At 38.7% G+C, this 18,173-nt stretch overlaps 2 protein-coding genes across 5 annotated transcripts in view; one reads left to right on the forward strand and one right to left on the reverse strand.

The window, feature by feature from the left end:
• Positions 1–543: 543 nt before the first annotated feature.
• Positions 544–18,173, reverse strand: part of LOC127424871 (perforin-1-like) — a 48,359-nt gene continuing 30,729 nt past the window's right edge. Inside the window, exons 1-3 of one of the 4 annotated variants that reach the window (XM_051670372.1) lie at positions 17,293–17,380; positions 2,084–2,610; positions 544–1,944 (exon numbers count right to left, since the gene is read on the reverse strand). In XM_051670372.1, the coding sequence (XP_051526332.1) occupies positions 738–1,944; positions 2,084–2,610; positions 17,293–17,295 (1,737 nt within the window). In that variant the 5' untranslated portion in view covers positions 17,296–17,380 and the 3' untranslated portion in view covers positions 544–737. Of the gene's footprint in view, positions 1,945–2,083; positions 2,611–2,804; positions 3,172–15,268; positions 15,319–17,292; positions 17,381–18,173 lie in introns of those variants that run through there. The other 3 variants (XM_051670377.1, XM_051670369.1, XM_051670374.1) reach the window with 3 other exon arrangements.
• LOC127424874 (putative per-hexamer repeat protein 5) lies at positions 3,810–6,439 on the forward strand. The gene is made up of 2 exons (XM_051670382.1): positions 3,810–4,914; positions 5,008–6,439. The coding sequence occupies exon 2, from the start codon at positions 5,343–5,345 to the stop codon at positions 6,144–6,146; it is 804 nt and encodes a 267-aa protein (XP_051526342.1). The 5' UTR covers positions 3,810–4,914; positions 5,008–5,342; the 3' UTR covers positions 6,147–6,439.

The following is an 18,173-nucleotide window of genomic DNA, read 5'->3' on the forward strand; positions in this document are numbered from 1 at the left end:
GGAATAATGTTAAACATTGTAACAGTCACCTCTTTGCAACCTTAACTTGTTCAGAATGCTAAATCTTTGTGACACCTGCGCTAAAAACGATCTAGATGCAGCACAATGAACGAAACATAACACAGATGTCTCGACATGCGTTTTTGAGACCTGAAGTTATTTGTAACTTGAAACAATGTCTAAAAATGTGCCGGTCCTGCGTGAGACACTGAAGAAATAGCGAGACGTGGTGCAGCAGGTATGGACGTTCATCCAGTGAGTGTTTACAAAGGAAAAAAGGATAAACTGAGCAGTCGCACGCAAAAACAAGATTTGAAAAGAAGACGAAGAGATTGGTTATCTCTGTGGAGATCCCCAAAATGTCAGCTAACTGATGAAGTGTCAAAGTGACCGACTTGAAAGAGAACCCCCATAACATATCATAACAAAAAAAAGGGCATTTAAACCAATGAAGAGGACTGTTCTTGTAAATTAATGCATAGATGCTTTTATTGATTCAGTAAGTTCCTCTTTCCAAAAATTAAAGAGATCACACAGGTCTGTCTTTATGAATGCTTTAATAAAACCAAAATATGAAGCACATACAAAAAAGATAAAGTAAGCAAATGTTTTGGATGTTCTAAGTGAGAATCTTCACAAACAAAGAAACACTTAAGCAGGTTTTGCTATCTGTTGAAAATGCAACTAAACCACACTATTTTATGACTTTTTTTGTCTGATCTGATCTGAAATACAATTCACAGCTCCACCTGATTTCCATAAGTGCTCTTGAAACTTAGCTTGTTTGAGTTATTACGAGCTAATTCAAGCCTCCACAGGTCTTTAACCAGAATACCATTTCTTGAGCTGTAAATGTCAGCAAGAGGGGCAGCCATTGGAGAATGCTTGTATCTATTACACTGAGGGCCCTCTAGACTGGGAGCACATTTCACTTCATAGGTAAAAAAGAAGGTGCCATATTTAAAGATACAGGTGTCAGTCACAACTCCACTTCTAAGGTCAAAAGAGCAAGTACCAAGGAGATCGCTGTTCCAGAGGCTGTCTGCATCATATACTTCGAACGTTAGTTGATTAGCCATGGTGATCTTAATAGGACCAAACTCAAATGTTTCAGGCCAATTTGGATTGTCATTATCATTAATAATCTCAGTGCGCTTTATCTGTGTACCATATGTGACTAATACAAAACCATCTGTTTGAGAAGTTACATCTCCATATAGACCTTTGCCCATGAGTTTGTAGACTTTCAGGGTCGCAAGTCCTTTTGCAGTTGGACAGCAGTTAGACTTTATCAAATTACTACTATCACAAACACAAACACATCGGTCTCTTGCACTGCATTTCCTGCCAATCTTGCAAGATTCTGAGCAAACCTCCAAAAGGGCATTTTCAATTATGTATGCTTCCACAGCTTTCTTAAGTCCTTTCCTGGCAGGGTTTTTAACACTGAGCAAAAAATGGAGGGGTTTGAGAGCGTAGTGCACAATGTCGGGGACAGTCTTCAAAGACTCAAGCCAGTTTTTAAGGGAATTTGGATGTGATGAACCAGAAAAAAGCAGATCTTCTCCATTTATGTTCCCTCCAATAATCTCTGTCTGACGTTCGTTAAACATGTTGCTAAACTTTTGATTGTTGCCCATTTTCTTTTTCATTTCTTGACAAAAATGTGTCTCTGCCTTCACAGTTACTGAGGAGTAAGAACCCGAGGCTTCCACATCCAAACAGTCTTTCACCGCAGTGTCTGTAAGCCCACTAATTGTTGCCTGACAGGATTTAATGGCTGTTATGGCTTTCATTTTACCCCCTAACTTGACACGTGCAATATAGTGAGTGCCATATCTGTTGATCAGGCTGCGGTAAGCGCTTGGGTCATAAGATGAAGGGAGTGATTTGACTGCTTCAAGAAACTCGTCATGAAGAGGTGGCTTTTGAGATAAACCATATCTGCAAAGAAACAGTTAACATGTTTTAATTCAGTGAAATGAAAGAAATCAGAGAGATCCTAATTTACAAATAAAGTTTTTATTTCATTTCATTGTCACTATAACTTTATTAGTGAGAAACAAGGCCTCAGCTTTCTCACCTGTAAAAGTTGCATCCAACTTCATGTTTGGTAAAACTGTATTTGTCTTCCTTTGATTTTGTCATTGCAAATTTCGCTTCCCTGGAATGGGTGCTTCCAACTGCAGCTCCAGCAACCTTCACATCTAAACCGACTTTCCAGCTGACCGAGAGAGCTGATGATGAATCATTGACCAGTGATTCACTTGATTCAAAGATCTTACTGGAGACTTTCATTGAACACTTTGGCAAAGACCTCCAGAACACAACTGCAGCTGGTAACTTCTGTTTTATTCCATTCAAGTACGCGTTTTTGCGCAATTTACAAGTGCCGTTTCCCAGATCCCATTTTTCTGTGTTGATCACGTAAGAACCTTTTCGCTCCATGGTCACAACATCAAATCCCTCTCCAGCAAGATTGTGTCCTGGAACAAATGAAGCATCCTCACATTCTTTTGATGTGCCTAATTCATCCTCTCCAGAAACTGTCAGGAGAAACAAATGGCTTGCCCAGAAAGCAATAAGGTGAGCCCGCATCCGCCCCATTGTCTGTAAAATGAAAAAGAGCTATTATGTCAAAGTCATTATTGGTGTCAAATCTGATGTCAGTTAAATAGCTTTTTATATCAATAGGATTATTTTCAAATAAATAAGTGCAAAAACAATTTGTTTCTAAATAAATATAATAATATGGTTTATATTTAGAGTTTCACAGTTACATTCAGAAATCTTTTGAGTCTTACCATTAAATACAGCCGAGATGATCATAAATGAGTCAATTTGTCACTCTAACCTAGTTTTATACAGGTGCTGGTGGTTGTGGGTGTCACTGGTCTGTGTTCAAGTCATCACAATCTCTCTCGAGGTTGATATTTTATTGCTTATTATTACATTATTATTATTATTATTATTATTATCATGATGATGATGATGATGATGATGATGATGTATTATTATTATGGTAAGGTATTCACTGCATACTATCAGCCTTTTAAGCACCACAGCATTAAGGTCTAATGTCATTTTAAAATATCTGAGCAAAACATTTGTGTCGCCTAATGTGTGAAATGCTATAAATATGCTCAGTGGAAAACAGAGCATCAGAACATGAAGTTACTACAGAGATGTGTCAATAACCTCTGCAAATGCATGTTATCTTTTACAGCACAAAATACTTAAGACATTTATGATTGCAGATAGCTTGATAGATGCCACTGAATTAGAGCTGACAGACACTGAATATATGTGCATTTACTATTATTTAACATCGAGTGAGGCACACACACACACACACACACACACACACACACACGTTGTTGCAGCTATCATTATGAGGACTCTCCATAGACATAATGATTTTTATACTGTACAAACTATAGATTCTATCCCCTAACCCTACTCCTAAACCTAACCCTCACAAAATGGGTGTTTTTTTTAACATTTTTAATAAAACATTGTTTTGTATGTTTAAGCGATTTAAATTATGGGGACACTAGAAATGTCCTCATAAACCACATTTATAGCATAATACCCTTGTAATTACCAGTTTGTAACCTAAAAAATGTCCTCGTAAACCACTTAAACCTCTCTCTCTCTCTCTCTCTCACACACACACACACACACACACACACACACACACACACACACACACAAGTGTACTAAGTATGTGAGCTATAAAGTCTGAATTTGTGATCCATATAGAATTTTGGAATGTTTTAATAATTAACTTGGGTTCCTGCACAGTTTTGTCCAGTCACAAAAAAGCTATCACACTTTATATCACTTTTTTTTTTAACATTGTGAAGGGCTCACGTATATTATTCGCATACAGTATACTGAATCACTGTCTCTGAACCTAGCTGTGCATATCTACTGAGAGAGTGGACCCGACAATCTCAGTACCTGCAGAGAGGGGCTGCCTGTCATGGTGCAGGGAAGACAGGACCCAAAAACAGAGGGAAAGTTCAACTGGAATTTATTTACAACTTAAACAGTTCGTTTTCAAAACTCAAAGCAAGTAAAATCCAGACGAATCTCCTGAGACGTGGGCACATATCCGAGGAATCCTTCTCCACAGTACTGGTCTCCAACTGGTGAGAGCAAATGCAAGCAGACAAGTAACCGCACCTCAATAGACAGGCAACCAGCGGATACACGAGCTCACACAAACTACACAAAAGAGAAGTGTTAAACCACAGCAAACAGTAACAGTCATAGTACATCACAATATTCAGACACCAGACATGACACACGTGAGGGTTTAAATAAGAGAATCAAACACGGGGCAGGTGACGCACACAACTAAAGGTTGTAATGATCAGTGTTCCCATGGAAACAATCAGGGTTCCCATGGAAACGCTGATTCAGCATGCCAGCGGCAAAACACGCACAGCGATTACCGGGTCTGTGAGTACTGGCAGTGACCAGTGGAACAGCCTCCATTGACGTGGGCACTGGCAGTGGCAGGGAAACAGCCTTCGTGGCTGTGAACACAGGTAGGGACAGAAACGACCTCCGTGGTCGTGGTCACTGGCAGTGGCAGGGGAACTGCCTTCATGGTTGTGAACATAGGCAGGGACAGGGAAACGACCTCCATGGTCATGGGCAGTGGCAGGAGAACAGCCTTCGTGGCTGTGAACACAGGTGTAACAGGTATATAATTAAATAGTATGGTTTAATGATTCCACTTGTCATGACCATATTTGGACTTCCTCTTATTCTGTGAACTCTATGTAGACTTGGGTAGTCTGCGCACTCTGCTTCTTCCCAGTTTGCATGAGCTCTCACAGAGGTCGCATGTGAAGTGTACATATTGTCAATTAGTACAAAAAGTACTAATTGATTACTCTCTGGGTAATTCTTTGTGTTTAAGACATTGAGTTTATGGTAATGTATTTATGTATGTTTTGTTGGTTATTTTTTTAATGCAAATTTTGTTTCTCACAGAGAGTGATGCAAGTGCTGCAGAGGCGCTCAAAAAGGTTGTTCATGTGTTTGACCAGACATTAAATGAAGACACAAGACAACTATATTTCTATATTTTCTCAACTATTTGAGTTCGAAGTTTATTTCATGTGACAACAACACAACGCAGATTAAACACTGCTACACAGGCAGGGACAGGGAAACAACATTGTGGTTGTGGGCACTGGCAGTGGCAGGGGACCAGCCTTCGTGGCTGTGAACACAGGCAGGGACAGGGGAACACCTCCGTGGTTGTGGGCACTGGCAGGGACAGGAGAACAGTCTCAGTGGCTGTGAGCGCTGGCAGTGACAAGGGAATGGCCTCCATTTCCGGGTGTGCTGGCAGTGACTGGGGAATGGCCTTCTTGGACGGGAATGCTGGCAGCGACTGGAGAACGGCCTCCTTGGCCGGGAAGGCTGACAGTGACAAGGGAACGGCCTCCTTGGCCAGGGAGGCTGACAACAAAAGGGGAATGGCCTCCTTGGCCAGGAACGCTGGCATTGACAAGGGAACGGCCTCCTTGGCCGGGAACACTGGCAGCAACAGGGGAGCAGGAACCCTTCTTCTCCTCCTCTTCCAGGCAGCCAGGAGTACTGCTGTAGGAGCAGCTGTCATGACCGAGGACGCTGGCAATGGGACGGCTGAGGCTTCAGGCACTGGCTCTTGGACAGATGAGGCTTCAAGCGCTGGCTCTGGGATGGACAAGGTTTCAAGCACTGACAGTGGGATGGAAGAGGCTTCAAGCACTGGTTCTGGGACAGACGAGGCATCAAAAACTGGCTCGTTAGCCGTGGCTGGCATGGGTGCTGGCTTGTTGGCCGTGGCAGGTGTGTGCACTTGCTCGTTGGCCGTGGCAGACTTGGGCACTGGCTCGTTGGCCATGGCAGGCGTGGGCGCTGGCTCATTGGCCATGGCATGTGTAGGCGCTGGCTCGTTGGCCGTGGCAGGTGTGGACGATGGCTCGTCGGCCGTGGCAGGTGTGGGTGCTGGCTGCAGCAGGGAAACGGCCCTCATGGTCGTGGACAAAGGCAGTGGTGGGGAAACGGCCTCAGTGAATGTGGGCGCTGACTGTAGCAGGGGAACGGACCTCATGGCCGTGAACATTGGCAGTGGCAAGTAAATGGCCTCAGTGACTGTGGGCACTGACAGCAGTGGGGGAACGGCCCTTGTGCCCGTGGACAATGGCAGTGGCAGGGAAATTGCCTCCATGGCAGCAGAAACTGACAGCGGCAGAGAAACGGGAGTCTTGTTCCTCCTCCTCCTCCCCCGGGCGGTGATTGTTTCACTACACTGCAGCGCGACTGGGTCGAACAAACACAGGGCAGGTATTGTTCATAGCTGAAGTTTGTAATGATCAGGGTTCCCATGGAAACAATCATGGTTCCCATGGAAATGCTGATTCAGCATGTCAGCAACACCTGAAACACATAAGGGCAAAACATAAACACACTTTGACAAAACAGACAAGGGACGATGATGCTATGGTCCTCCACAGGGGCACACACAACCTGACCGGTTGATAGGACCATGACATCACCGGAGAGCGCACAGCATTAACACATGCATGGTGGTCCCAAACAACCAGATCCATGCAGTCACACAAAGGGGGAACACAAAACACAAAGGCCGACCGATACTGTCACGGTCCCCTGACAAGGTGACCGGGACACTCCCACTCAAATACACCAAAATACACAGTGATTGATGATGAAGACATCATTGTCATGGGAGGATTCATTCTGCCGGTTTGTTTCTGTGTGTTTCCCTCGTGTTGTTGCAGGTGCGGGGTTAATCACTCGCTGGCGTTGCTCAGCAACGCTCATTACCAGCCGCTGCTTGATTAGCTCGGCACCTGCACACTATCTGCTCTTCCCCTTATAAGCAGCCCTTTTGTTCAGTATCGGATCGTTCTCGTGTTGTGTGCTTTGTTTACTCGTGTTTCTCACGCTATTCTTTTGTATTTTTCTAGTCTGGATATTTTCCTGTGCTCCAGCCATTACCATCTCCTTCATTCACCAGATCACTCACCTCTGTTTCTCTTTGCTTCAGTCACCGCCATCTCACACCACTCCTTGGAATATATTATCTCTACACTGAAAAATGTAACTGATGATCTTACTAATAAAATTAAGTGACTATAACTTATTTTGAATAAGTTTATTGACCTTACTGAGTTTAACTAAGCAATGACAATTTTTTGGCACGGAAAGTTATTAAACTCAACAGATTCAATTAACCTCTACTTAAAACAATGAGTATTATGAAATTTTGCAAGTGGTGATGTGCAGTTCTACCTGTAGGTGGAGTCGATTTGCATGCTGAAGGGAAAAGCACATGGAGAGGTGAGTCGGTGCTTTTTTTATTGCTTAATTGGTCAATGTAACAATCAGATTAAATGATTTAGCATTACACAGTGACATTGGATGTGGTGGTATTACAATCAACTTGTTGGATTGTGTTGGATTGTGTTAATCGAAATTAGCAGTCTAACATTTGCTAGTCACGTATCTTTGGATACATGTGTTTTCAATCAAGGAACATTTTTATGTTTTATTTATTCTTATTGTGTGTACAATGTTGACTGGGGAAAAAACATTGATGCCTCTTAAATTACTGATTTACCTGTACATTTGAATGTTAGATTAGGTGTGTTGTACAGGGAAAGCTATAGTTTAAATAATTTCATTTTTTTAGATTATGTTAGATTAAAATATTTGAAAACTACACAATGATTTTAAAAGTATTAATCTATTTTGTAAGAATTATGTAGGTTAATTTTATTTTCTTCATTTGCAGAGCTTGTTTTGTGGATTGAGACATGCAATGGAAATGTAAGTACTGTGTTTTTGCCTGTGAAAAGAGAGCTCTCCTATTGAAGCATTATCATATAAAACATGGAAGCTACACCAGAACAACCCCAATTCCATGCCTCCACACAGACTGTTTGTGTTGATTCAAGTCATTTAATGCGCTGAAGGTGCATTTAACTAGAAATCATTCTCAACATATTGATACAGAACAAACAAGTGGATCAAAATAAACACCTTTAATATTTCACTGTCCACTCTGTGAATTTAAGGAACCTTGTACAGAATCCCTGTTTTACTCCCAATTGCGTCAACATCTAAAAAAGAATGGAAAGGTTCAGTGCCCATACAAAGACTGCAATTTTGAGAGCAGAATTTATTCAACATTTAATGCTCACAAATGTAAAGAACACCAATTCAGCAGTCAGAGGAAATTAAACCCCAACACTGCAGTTGAATCACAAAATTTAGCTGCAGATTTACCACAAGATGTTACACAAAATACGCCTTCTCACCATGAGTCAATGGATACTACTGAATTTGGCCAAGATGAATATGAAGAAGAGGACCAGACTCAAAATCTGGATCATTTACAGAATCAGCTTGAACGTAATTTAGGTTTGCTCTTTCTTAAGATGCAAACCATTCTGCATATCTCTGATGCAGCAGTACAGGAAATAATTCAACAAATTAATCAGATCTTTCTTCTCACAAAGCCCCTTTTGTGTAATGCAATACAACAGATTCTAGATCAACATGGAGTCAGTGATAATAATTCTGTTTTGAGAGACATTGTGAAAGCTGTCGCAGAGAATAATTTGATCTTGAAAATGACCGATTCAGGTGAGTCTCTCTCTACAGTCAGTAAAAGAGCATCATATTTTCAGAAAGAATTTCCAATAGTTATGCCAATAGAATATAAACTTGAGGAAGACTCACAATCATTTGCATATGTGCCAATTCTGAATATGTTACAGGTGCTTTTAAACAGAACAGATGTCCTTGAGAAAGTTCTTGCACCTGTTGACAATGCAAATGGAATCAGTTCTAACATAGATAGCACTAACTACCGTGAGATTGATTTTTTTGATGGCGGGGAACTTCAGGATATTACTTACCATGTACACTGATGAATTTGAGGTTGTCAGTCCTCTTGGCACTTCAAAAAAGAAACACAAGATGTTCAGTGTGTATTGGGTTCTTGCTAATCTTCCATCTAAACACCGGTCTTCTCTTCATGCAATTCAGCTGGCAATCTGATGCAAAGCTAGTGCAGTAAAACACTATGAATATGAGAAAGTCCTTCATCCTCTTGTACAAGATCTTATAACTCTGGAGAAACATGGTGTCTTTGTGGAGCAGTTGGAGGAATGTGTAAGGGGAACTGTTCTCAATGTATCTGCTGATAACCTTGGTGCTCATTTCTTGGCAGGATTTCAGGAGAGTTTCATTGTGGAACACCCTTGCCGCTTTTGCATGGTGAAAAGGAGTGAAATTCAGCAGAAAGAGGTACTGTCAGGAGGATTTGAACCCAGGACAAAGCAGGATCATGACAGGCAAGTTGAAGAAGTTTTAAAAGATCAAAATTTGGCGAAACAGTATGGTGTAAAAGGCAGTTGTGTTTTAAATGAGCTAGACCATTTTCACACTGTCAGTGGTTTTCCACCTGACACCATGCATGATCTCTTGGAGGGTGTCATACCCATTGAAATGGCAGTGTGCCTCAATGATTTGATCAACAAAAAGTACATCACCCTTGAGTATGTGAACAGAACAATCAAACAGTTTCCGTACAAATTCATAGACAAGACTGATCAGCCTCAGATCATTCCAGCTGCATTTGCCTCTAGAGGCACGATTGGTGGTAATGGCCATGAAAACTGGGCACTTTTAAGACTTCTCCCACTAATGATTGGGTTAGATATCCCAGAGAATGATGCAACCTGGGAGATTTTAATGCTTTTGAAAGACATTCTAGAACTGGTGACATCCCTCAGATTCACTGACGATACTATTGATTTCCTTGGGGCTAAAATTTCAGAGCACAGAGGTTTGCTTTTAAAAGTATTTCCTCATTTTGTATTGCGTCCCAAACACAACTACATTGAACACTATCCACAACTAATAAGGATGTTTGGGCCACTTAGAGATGTCTGGACAATGCGTTTTGAAGGCAAGCATAAGTTCTTCAAACAAATCATTCGTGAGACAAAAAAATTCAAAAACGTCTCTCAAACTCTGGCAGTCTGACATCAAAGAATGATAGCATACCACGTGGACTCATCTTCTTTTTTTAAACCTTCTGTCCAGATGGACAAAGTGACATCTACACTGATTTCATCTTTTCCTGAGAGTGTACAGAACTTACTTCAGCAGAATTTTGCTACCCAAAGCACTGTCCATGTTACATCTTCAGTGTGCATTGATGGAATCAAATACAGTCCAGATATGGTTGTATCTGCTGGTGCAAGTTCATGTCTGCCTGATTTTAGGCAAATTGTAAAAATTGTTGTCATTAACACTGATATTTTGTTTGTATGCAAGCAACAGACAGTGTGGTACATAGAGCATCTACGTTCCTATGAACTGTACAGCCATGTACGAGAAATGTCAGTCATTAGGCTGTCTGATTTGAATGAACCTTTTCCACTGGCAACCTACAAAATTCAGGGAAGGACATTTGTTACAATGAAACATTTCATCTTGTGCTAAACTGAACATTTAATATTGAAAACGCGAGTGTCAAATTCATTGATTTTCTCATTGTTAGGTCCACAGGACACAGTGGACACAAGAACTATACTTAGAGTGATAGTGAATGAAAATGACATCTGGAAAATCACTCTTCATAGGAAACCACAAACCTTGGACTCATTGGTTGAACAACTTGAGGAGGAGTTAGGTCTTCCACACAAGTTTTCTCTTCAGTATGAAGATGCTGATTTTAACAACGCACTAATCAACCTCACTGACATTGCAGATTTACCCGAGAGGCCCACCTTAAAGGTAATCTCTCTTGTGACATCTCCTACACCAAGCACAGCTGACACAGACATTAGATCTTTGTCCTCTGAAGAAGGGTCATCTCATGTACGCCAGGCTCAGTGGCCAGAGACATTTGAAATTCCCAATTTTCCGGTAGATACTGAGTACAGATTGCGCCAAGGAAAACTTCTATATATGAAAGACAAGAAATATATGCAAGTTCCCAGGGACATGAAGCATGAAATTCTTGAAAAACTTGTTGAGTCTATGTACATCTTCAAAGCATATCCCTGTGATGACGATTTCAATGGTGTTGCATCTGCACTGGTCAAAAAACATCCATGCCTTACTGAACCAGGCTCCTCCACTGGATGGAATGGCTGGAAGAACAGCCTCAAGTTTAAAATGGGTAATTATAGAACCAAACTACGCCAAGTTGGATGCATAGATGTTCTTATAAATGTAGGGAAAAGGGGAAGCCAAAATCCTTTGAGAAGTGTTAAAAGACCTAAACGATATGAAATAAATTTTCTACCCAATATTCCTGATGGTGAGGATGACTGCAGCATGGAATCTAAACGATTACACCTTGTGGAGGAGATGAAGAAATGTCATCCAAGTTCTACCATGATATCACAGCACATGGACTCCGCTTTTTCCTTGAGAAGAAACGAGTTTGTTGAAAAGGAGCCACCAGTGAAAGAGACTCTGCAAAGATGGCCATCACTCTTCACAGAAAGACAGGAAATTAACAATTAAATTAAAGGGATACTCCACCCAAAAAAGTGAATTCTCTCATCATTTACTCACCCTCATGCCATCCCAGATGTATATGACTTTCTTTCTTCAGATGAACATAAACAAAGATTTTTAGAAAAATAATCCAGCTCTGTGAGTCCATAAAATGCAAGTGTATGGGTGCCAGAAAGTTGAAGCTCCAAAAAACACATACAGCCACCATGACAGTAATCCATACGATCCCAGCAGATGAATCAATGTGTTCTGGAGCGAAACGATAGGTGTGTGTATGAAAAATAGTAATATTTTAAACTTTTTTAACTACAAACCATCACTTCTAGCAAACTGTAGTAGCGTGTTCACGAGAGGGGAGAGGGTTGACGTAAACGCAAGTGCGATGTGAAGCATGACGCAAGCACATTGTGAAGCTCACACGAGAAGTGACGTGGAAGTGCAGAGGACCTTCACTTCTCACGCGAGCTTCACAATGCGCTTATGTCATGCTTCACAACGCACTTACGTCAAGCGTAAACTCGACCATCTCGTGAACGTGTGTATGACAGATGGCCGGAAGTGATGGTTTATAGTTAAAGTTTAAAATATTAGGATTTTTCTTACACACACCTATTATTTAGCTTCAGAAGACATTGATTCATTCACTGGGGTCATATGGATTACTGTCATGGTGGCTGTATGTGTTTTTTGGAGCTTCAACTTTCTGGCACCCATTCACTTATGTTATATGGACTCACAGAGATGGATTATTTTTCTAAAAATCTTTGTTTGTGTTCATCTGAAGAAAGAGAGTCGTATACATTTGGGTTCTCCGTGGCCTTCCTCTCATTCTTGGAGAAGAAACTACAGAGTTTTTTCAAACATGTTTGGCAAGTATCCTTCCCTGTGTATTTCATTCCAAACTATAATGCCCACACACATATAGGCATGCCTCATTCAACTATGTACACTTAACTCTCTTAGCTTGGACCAGACGCACAAACTCTGCTTTTGTGAAGTTTTTTTTTTTTTCATTTCTTTTTTTAACTCAGGCCATTCTACAATTTTATTTATTTATTTTTAATTTTTTTTTTTAATTTTTTTTTTGTATGCAAGTTCTACCTTCATTGTACAGTTCATTGTTTTGAATATAAATTGCACACAATATTTTGATTCACAACCTTTATCTCTGTTAGTTGTACATAAAGAAGGTGATGGTCCTGGATCTTTAAATGACACATACATTTGTGAGGTTTGGATTTTTAATGTAAGTAGGATTGTAATATTTCTGTTTTTTATTAGGACTGTGATTGTGACACACCCCAGATTTCCATTGGGATTCTGACCGTGATACCTGAAGACAGCCAGGATTCTCCACAAGCACTGCATTTGGAGGCTTCACACACAGCAATTATTCTAGAAGGAGCCATATCGATGGATGATCTCGAAAACCTTCCACATGCCATGTGCCTACTTTTTTGGGCTGATAAATGCGCTAAATTTGGAGGACCCTCCGCAGCTAAAGATCACCTTTGATTTTATTCAAAGAGTGTTTCTTTCCCTTGGACACAAATCCCTGAAACCAAAACTACAGTCACTTAAAAACCTTCTGCTGATGTAGTCTATGCTGTGAGAGATTGTGTTAAGCTTGTGGTTGCACAAAAAGTCAAGATTCTTGGGTGCTATGTTTTAATTGGTCACCTGTCAACCTATGTTGAAAATGTTTTTGTAGTTTTAGAACACTGTTATATTGTGAGAAACATGTTAAAAGTTTTTACAAATTGTTAAGTGTTACATTAAGGTAATGTTGATATTTTACAAGGTCAACTATTCACTTAGTTTCAGGTCAAAGATTGTGGTTGAACAAAAGTCAGAATTCAACAAAAGTTTTGTTTGAAACAGTCAGTCGTAATTAGTCGCAATGCACTATTATATTGTAAAACAAAGATTTTAGTGTCACTGCACATTTGAGTTGCTTTAGGAATAACAAGAATAACAGTGTGCTTTTTTGTGCTTCAAAAATTGTTAATGTTACATTAAAGAACAATGTTTGGCATTTAGGAATGCCTGAATGGCATTGTTTGGTACATTGTAGTGCCTAAAGAAAATCGTTGAGAAATAAATAATGTTTTGTCTGAGTTCAGTTGTTGCTTTTTGTCTAAACTTATTTTTTTAGTTTAGCTTACTTGAAAATTTTAAGGCAATTGGTTTCCTAATGTATTCCTAGTAATGTGAACACTAATAAGAAGTTAACCTAAGTAATGATTTTGAGTCATCAGTACTTAATTATACTTGATGAACAAGTTTTCTATACAAATTTAATTAAGTTTTGCCAGTTAAAAATTATTACACTACTTGGGAATTTTAAGGCATTCGGTTTCCTCACTTTTTCTAAGTAAAGTCAGCTTATTACATTTTACAGTGTACTCTCTCCCTGCTGCAGCTGTTGCCATCCACCATCATCTTCACCCGCCTCATCTCTGGACTGTTCTGTTATTGTGCTACTTCATATTTTCATCATTTACCTGAACTTTTCATTCATTAAACATTGTTATATTTTTACTCCTGCGTTTGGGTCCTAATTTACCATGACAATCATAGAGATCTGTGCAGATGTTTTAGTGAAATGTAGCTTTTATTACATCTGTTTGTGTTTCCATGGGACTTTGGTCTTCCTTGAAGGATTAGTGTCTGTATGGATGAAAAAGCTCTCTCTATAAAAGATAAAAGAATGTACAAGTTTCTGTCCTAGCCTTAATGTGTGGAGCAATTAGGATTCTGCTAATTCATTTGCATGTGCATTTATTGTCTCTTTTACCTATGTATTTGTAGATGTATTTATTAATGTGAGTGGTTCATGCATTTGGAATCATTTAATTACAATCATTTATTAATGTATTCAGCTAATGACTGCTGTAAAAGCATTGTTATTTTTTCTACAATTTTTTATTTTAATAGAAAATAAATGTACTTAATTGACACACATGCCCTGATTTTATTTATTTAATTATTTGTTTGATTGTTTTTATTTAATGTAAAGCCGTGATTGAGACTATTATGTTTTATAGAAACCTTGCATCAAAAATGTTCTTCATAGCACTACTGAGGTTATGTATAATACTTTTTTTATGGTTTCTTTAAAAAAGGGTTATAGCAACTCATAATATAATAACAAAGAATAATGTAATAACTGCAAATAATATAATAAGTTAAATGTAATAAATGTTCATAATGTAATAAGTTTCTCAAAATGTAATGTAAGAGCACATAATATAATAAAGTATTTTTTTAATTTTTTTTTATGAAAAATGTATTACATTATGAATTCACCAAAAACATTTTAATTAAAAATGTAATAATTTTGTCATATTGTAATAATTTTCAAAACATATCAATAGTTTCCAAGGGTTCTATTTAGCACCAAAAAGGGTTCTGCTGTTACAAGCTGAAGAACCGTTATTTGGTACTATTTATAACCATTTTTCTTAAAATTACTGGTTAAAGCACTACCATTTAAGTAAAACGCAGGCAGTAAGCAAAATTTCTTTTAAAATTTTGTGTATATTTGACCATAGCAAAAAAATACAAATTAAATTATGATCAAATGATGGGGAAAAGTGTTACAACAAGGCATATCTCTAGATGCGCACTTTGGCCTTGATGATTTACTACTTTAGTGTAAAGTCTGATATTTAAGAAAATACAAGGGGTCACTAACTTTGTCAATTCTTTCACTGTTTTTTGAACATTTTCACTGAACTGCACTGTAAATGTGTCCTATGGTGTGACATAGTCAAAGGCAAAGTCAAACTTTGCTGTCACCCTTTCAAAAATGTTGAAAATTATACCGGTTTAAGATGAGTGATGATTATATCTACCCTAATGCAATATTCAACAGTTTTTTCAAACATATTTTGAGTTAAAAAATACATTTTTGGTTCTTTTATGTGTGTCACACCATAGGACATTATGTCACACTAAAGGACAGAAATGGTAGTTGTTGGATTCAAGAGAAATAAGATGTATTACATTCAAGCATTTTTATTTAACTGAATGAAAGATGATTGAAATTTTTAAATATAATTGTTGCATTTTTCAAAGCAACATTTAAACTATTTACTTTCTTCATCGTTCTCTTAGGATCTCCTCCCTTCTGTGTGGATCCCTGTTAATTTTCTCTCTATACTTTCGTGTTCTCTCTCTCCCAATAATTTTTCTCCCTCAATTCTTTCTGTCCATAATTGAAACAATCCAAAAATGAAGGACCACATTTTATACTTCAGTAGTTTGCATGTAAATGTAATCTTCAATAGAGTAAAGCATATTTGGCCTGCTGTCCGATATTTGAGGGCTCGGAGCTCGAGACTCGACTTGAGTCCTGATTACACCAATCCCCCCCGGGCTTTACTTACTTGGGGGCCGTTTACACAACAACGTTTTCAACTAAAAACAGAAAACTTTGTATGTGTTTTGGCTGTTCGTTTATATGACAACGCCGTTTTGGGGCCTGAAAACGTAAACTTTTGAAAGTGGGTTTCAAAGTGCACGTTTTTGAAAACGATGCCGTTATCGTCTCCGTGTAAACATACAAAAACATGAATTTGTGAAAACGATGACGTCATGCGCACGCGTATTACGTGTTCAGTCTATAGGCAAGTGCACGACTACTTCAAAACAACGCGCGAGACATTCAAAAATACAATGGCGGACTACAGGACTGTGTTTGTGCTGCTCAAGATTTTGAGTTTATTGACGCTTCTCCAGCAAATTGTAGATTTTCTGCATCACTACTACGACCAGCGATAGCCATCTTCATTGTTTGTATTCACCACTCTGTGGAAGAACGCTTATGTGCGCAGGTGCGTAGTGTTTCTTTACAAAGTGATAATGCCAACTATTGGCCTGGCATGCATAATACAGCATTTGTAGTCGTTTTCACAGATCTGTGTGAACGGGGATTGTTTTGACAACGTTGCCGTCTATACGCGAAACTTTTCAAAAACGCAAAGGAAAAACGTTTCCGTTTTTAGTATATCGTTGTCGTGTAAACGTACCCTTAGATGAATAGTGAATATTTGAAAATAGGTGGAGATGGGGAGGAGGCGGGATGCCAAGAAAATCTGTCACAGGAAGCAGGTAAACTGTGGCTTATATACTCCTGCTCGCGGGCTGTGATTTGTCAGATTAAAATTGGCATGCTACTCCCGAACCTCTGTTAATTAACTTTTATAACTATTTATTTCCATGACACTGAATAGCAGTATCATCATACATCATATCATCACTATAACAGTGCAAATCTTCTGCAAAAACAGCAGAAAGTAGTTTAATTATTGCAATTAAAACACTGAAAATGGTCAAAAAAAAAAAAAAAAAAAAAAAAGTGTTACATTTTAATTATTTAAAATGTTTCTTTAATAGACCTTGTCCTCTTGTGTGACATGTTTGTCCTGTGGTGTAACAGATGAGGTGGTGTCACATCAGAGGACATTTTCTGTCACACCAAAGGATGCTTCAGCCTTTTGTGTGAGTTAATGACCTTGCTATTCTTAGCTAACATGTCATTAGCCGTTAGCAAGACACATTTGCACAATTTTCCATAATTATGCAGTTTAACATAGTTTTTAGTAAAAAAATATATATATAATTTAGGGGTGTTACACCAAAGGACAACAAAACGTAATCACTTTTAGAACTTTGAAACAAGTTAAATATTTGAACAATTTAGAGACAAAAACTTACCATGTGCACATGTCCTGGCCTTAACAGGGAGCTTCAGAAACATGACCATGAATGGGGTTATAGAAACGAAATAAAGTCATCCGTGGAATTGCCCGATTTAAAATGAGGATATGGTGTCACACCAGAGGATGTGGTTTTCAGTGACAAAATGTAACAACTTCCTACACTTTTAGAAATATATGGATGAAAAAAACGAATTGCCATTTACTAAAATAGTCACTTGTAAAATTATGCCAGTGGTATTTATCAACATTTTTATGCTTTTCTTTTTAATTTATAAAAGTTAGAATTTATTGAACCTTGCTTGAGACAGTCACACCATAGGACAATTTTGAGATTTGGCTCAAACAATTTAAAAATCTACTGACAATGCAGTTTGTATAATAACAGGTCGATGTAAAGCAAATACATTTTTAATCATTTTATGCATTTTTAAATGATGACAATACTATTTATTAATTTTTATCTTGTGTGACAGTGAAAATGCCATGTCATGTCAACAACCCAGGTATACATTTAATTCATGCTGTGCATCATGCTGTCATTGTGTGACAAAACAGAAACCTGCTCTGCATCCAAAATCACGTTCCTCTCGGCTGATAAAATATTGGGTATGCATGCAAGAAGTACGAACAGATTCTGGACATACTTCTTCTGTGGACACTGGTGTTGACCCCGTGACCAGTATATATGATGTGATAACAACCATGAAAATAACCTACTCTGGTAAGCACCATGTAAGCACAAGGGACAAATTTCTTGGAATATATATATCACTAACAGTTGAGAAGAGCCTTCTGACTTGCGATTCAATGCCATTCTTTTAATTTCAGTTTTTTGAACGTGACATTTCCTCAGCTCCTCAGGGATTATTGGATTGT

Source organism: Myxocyprinus asiaticus, chromosome 34 (genome assembly GCF_019703515.2).
Source record: "Myxocyprinus asiaticus isolate MX2 ecotype Aquarium Trade chromosome 34, UBuf_Myxa_2, whole genome shotgun sequence".
Classification (NCBI taxonomy): domain Eukaryota; kingdom Metazoa; phylum Chordata; class Actinopteri; order Cypriniformes; family Catostomidae; genus Myxocyprinus; species Myxocyprinus asiaticus.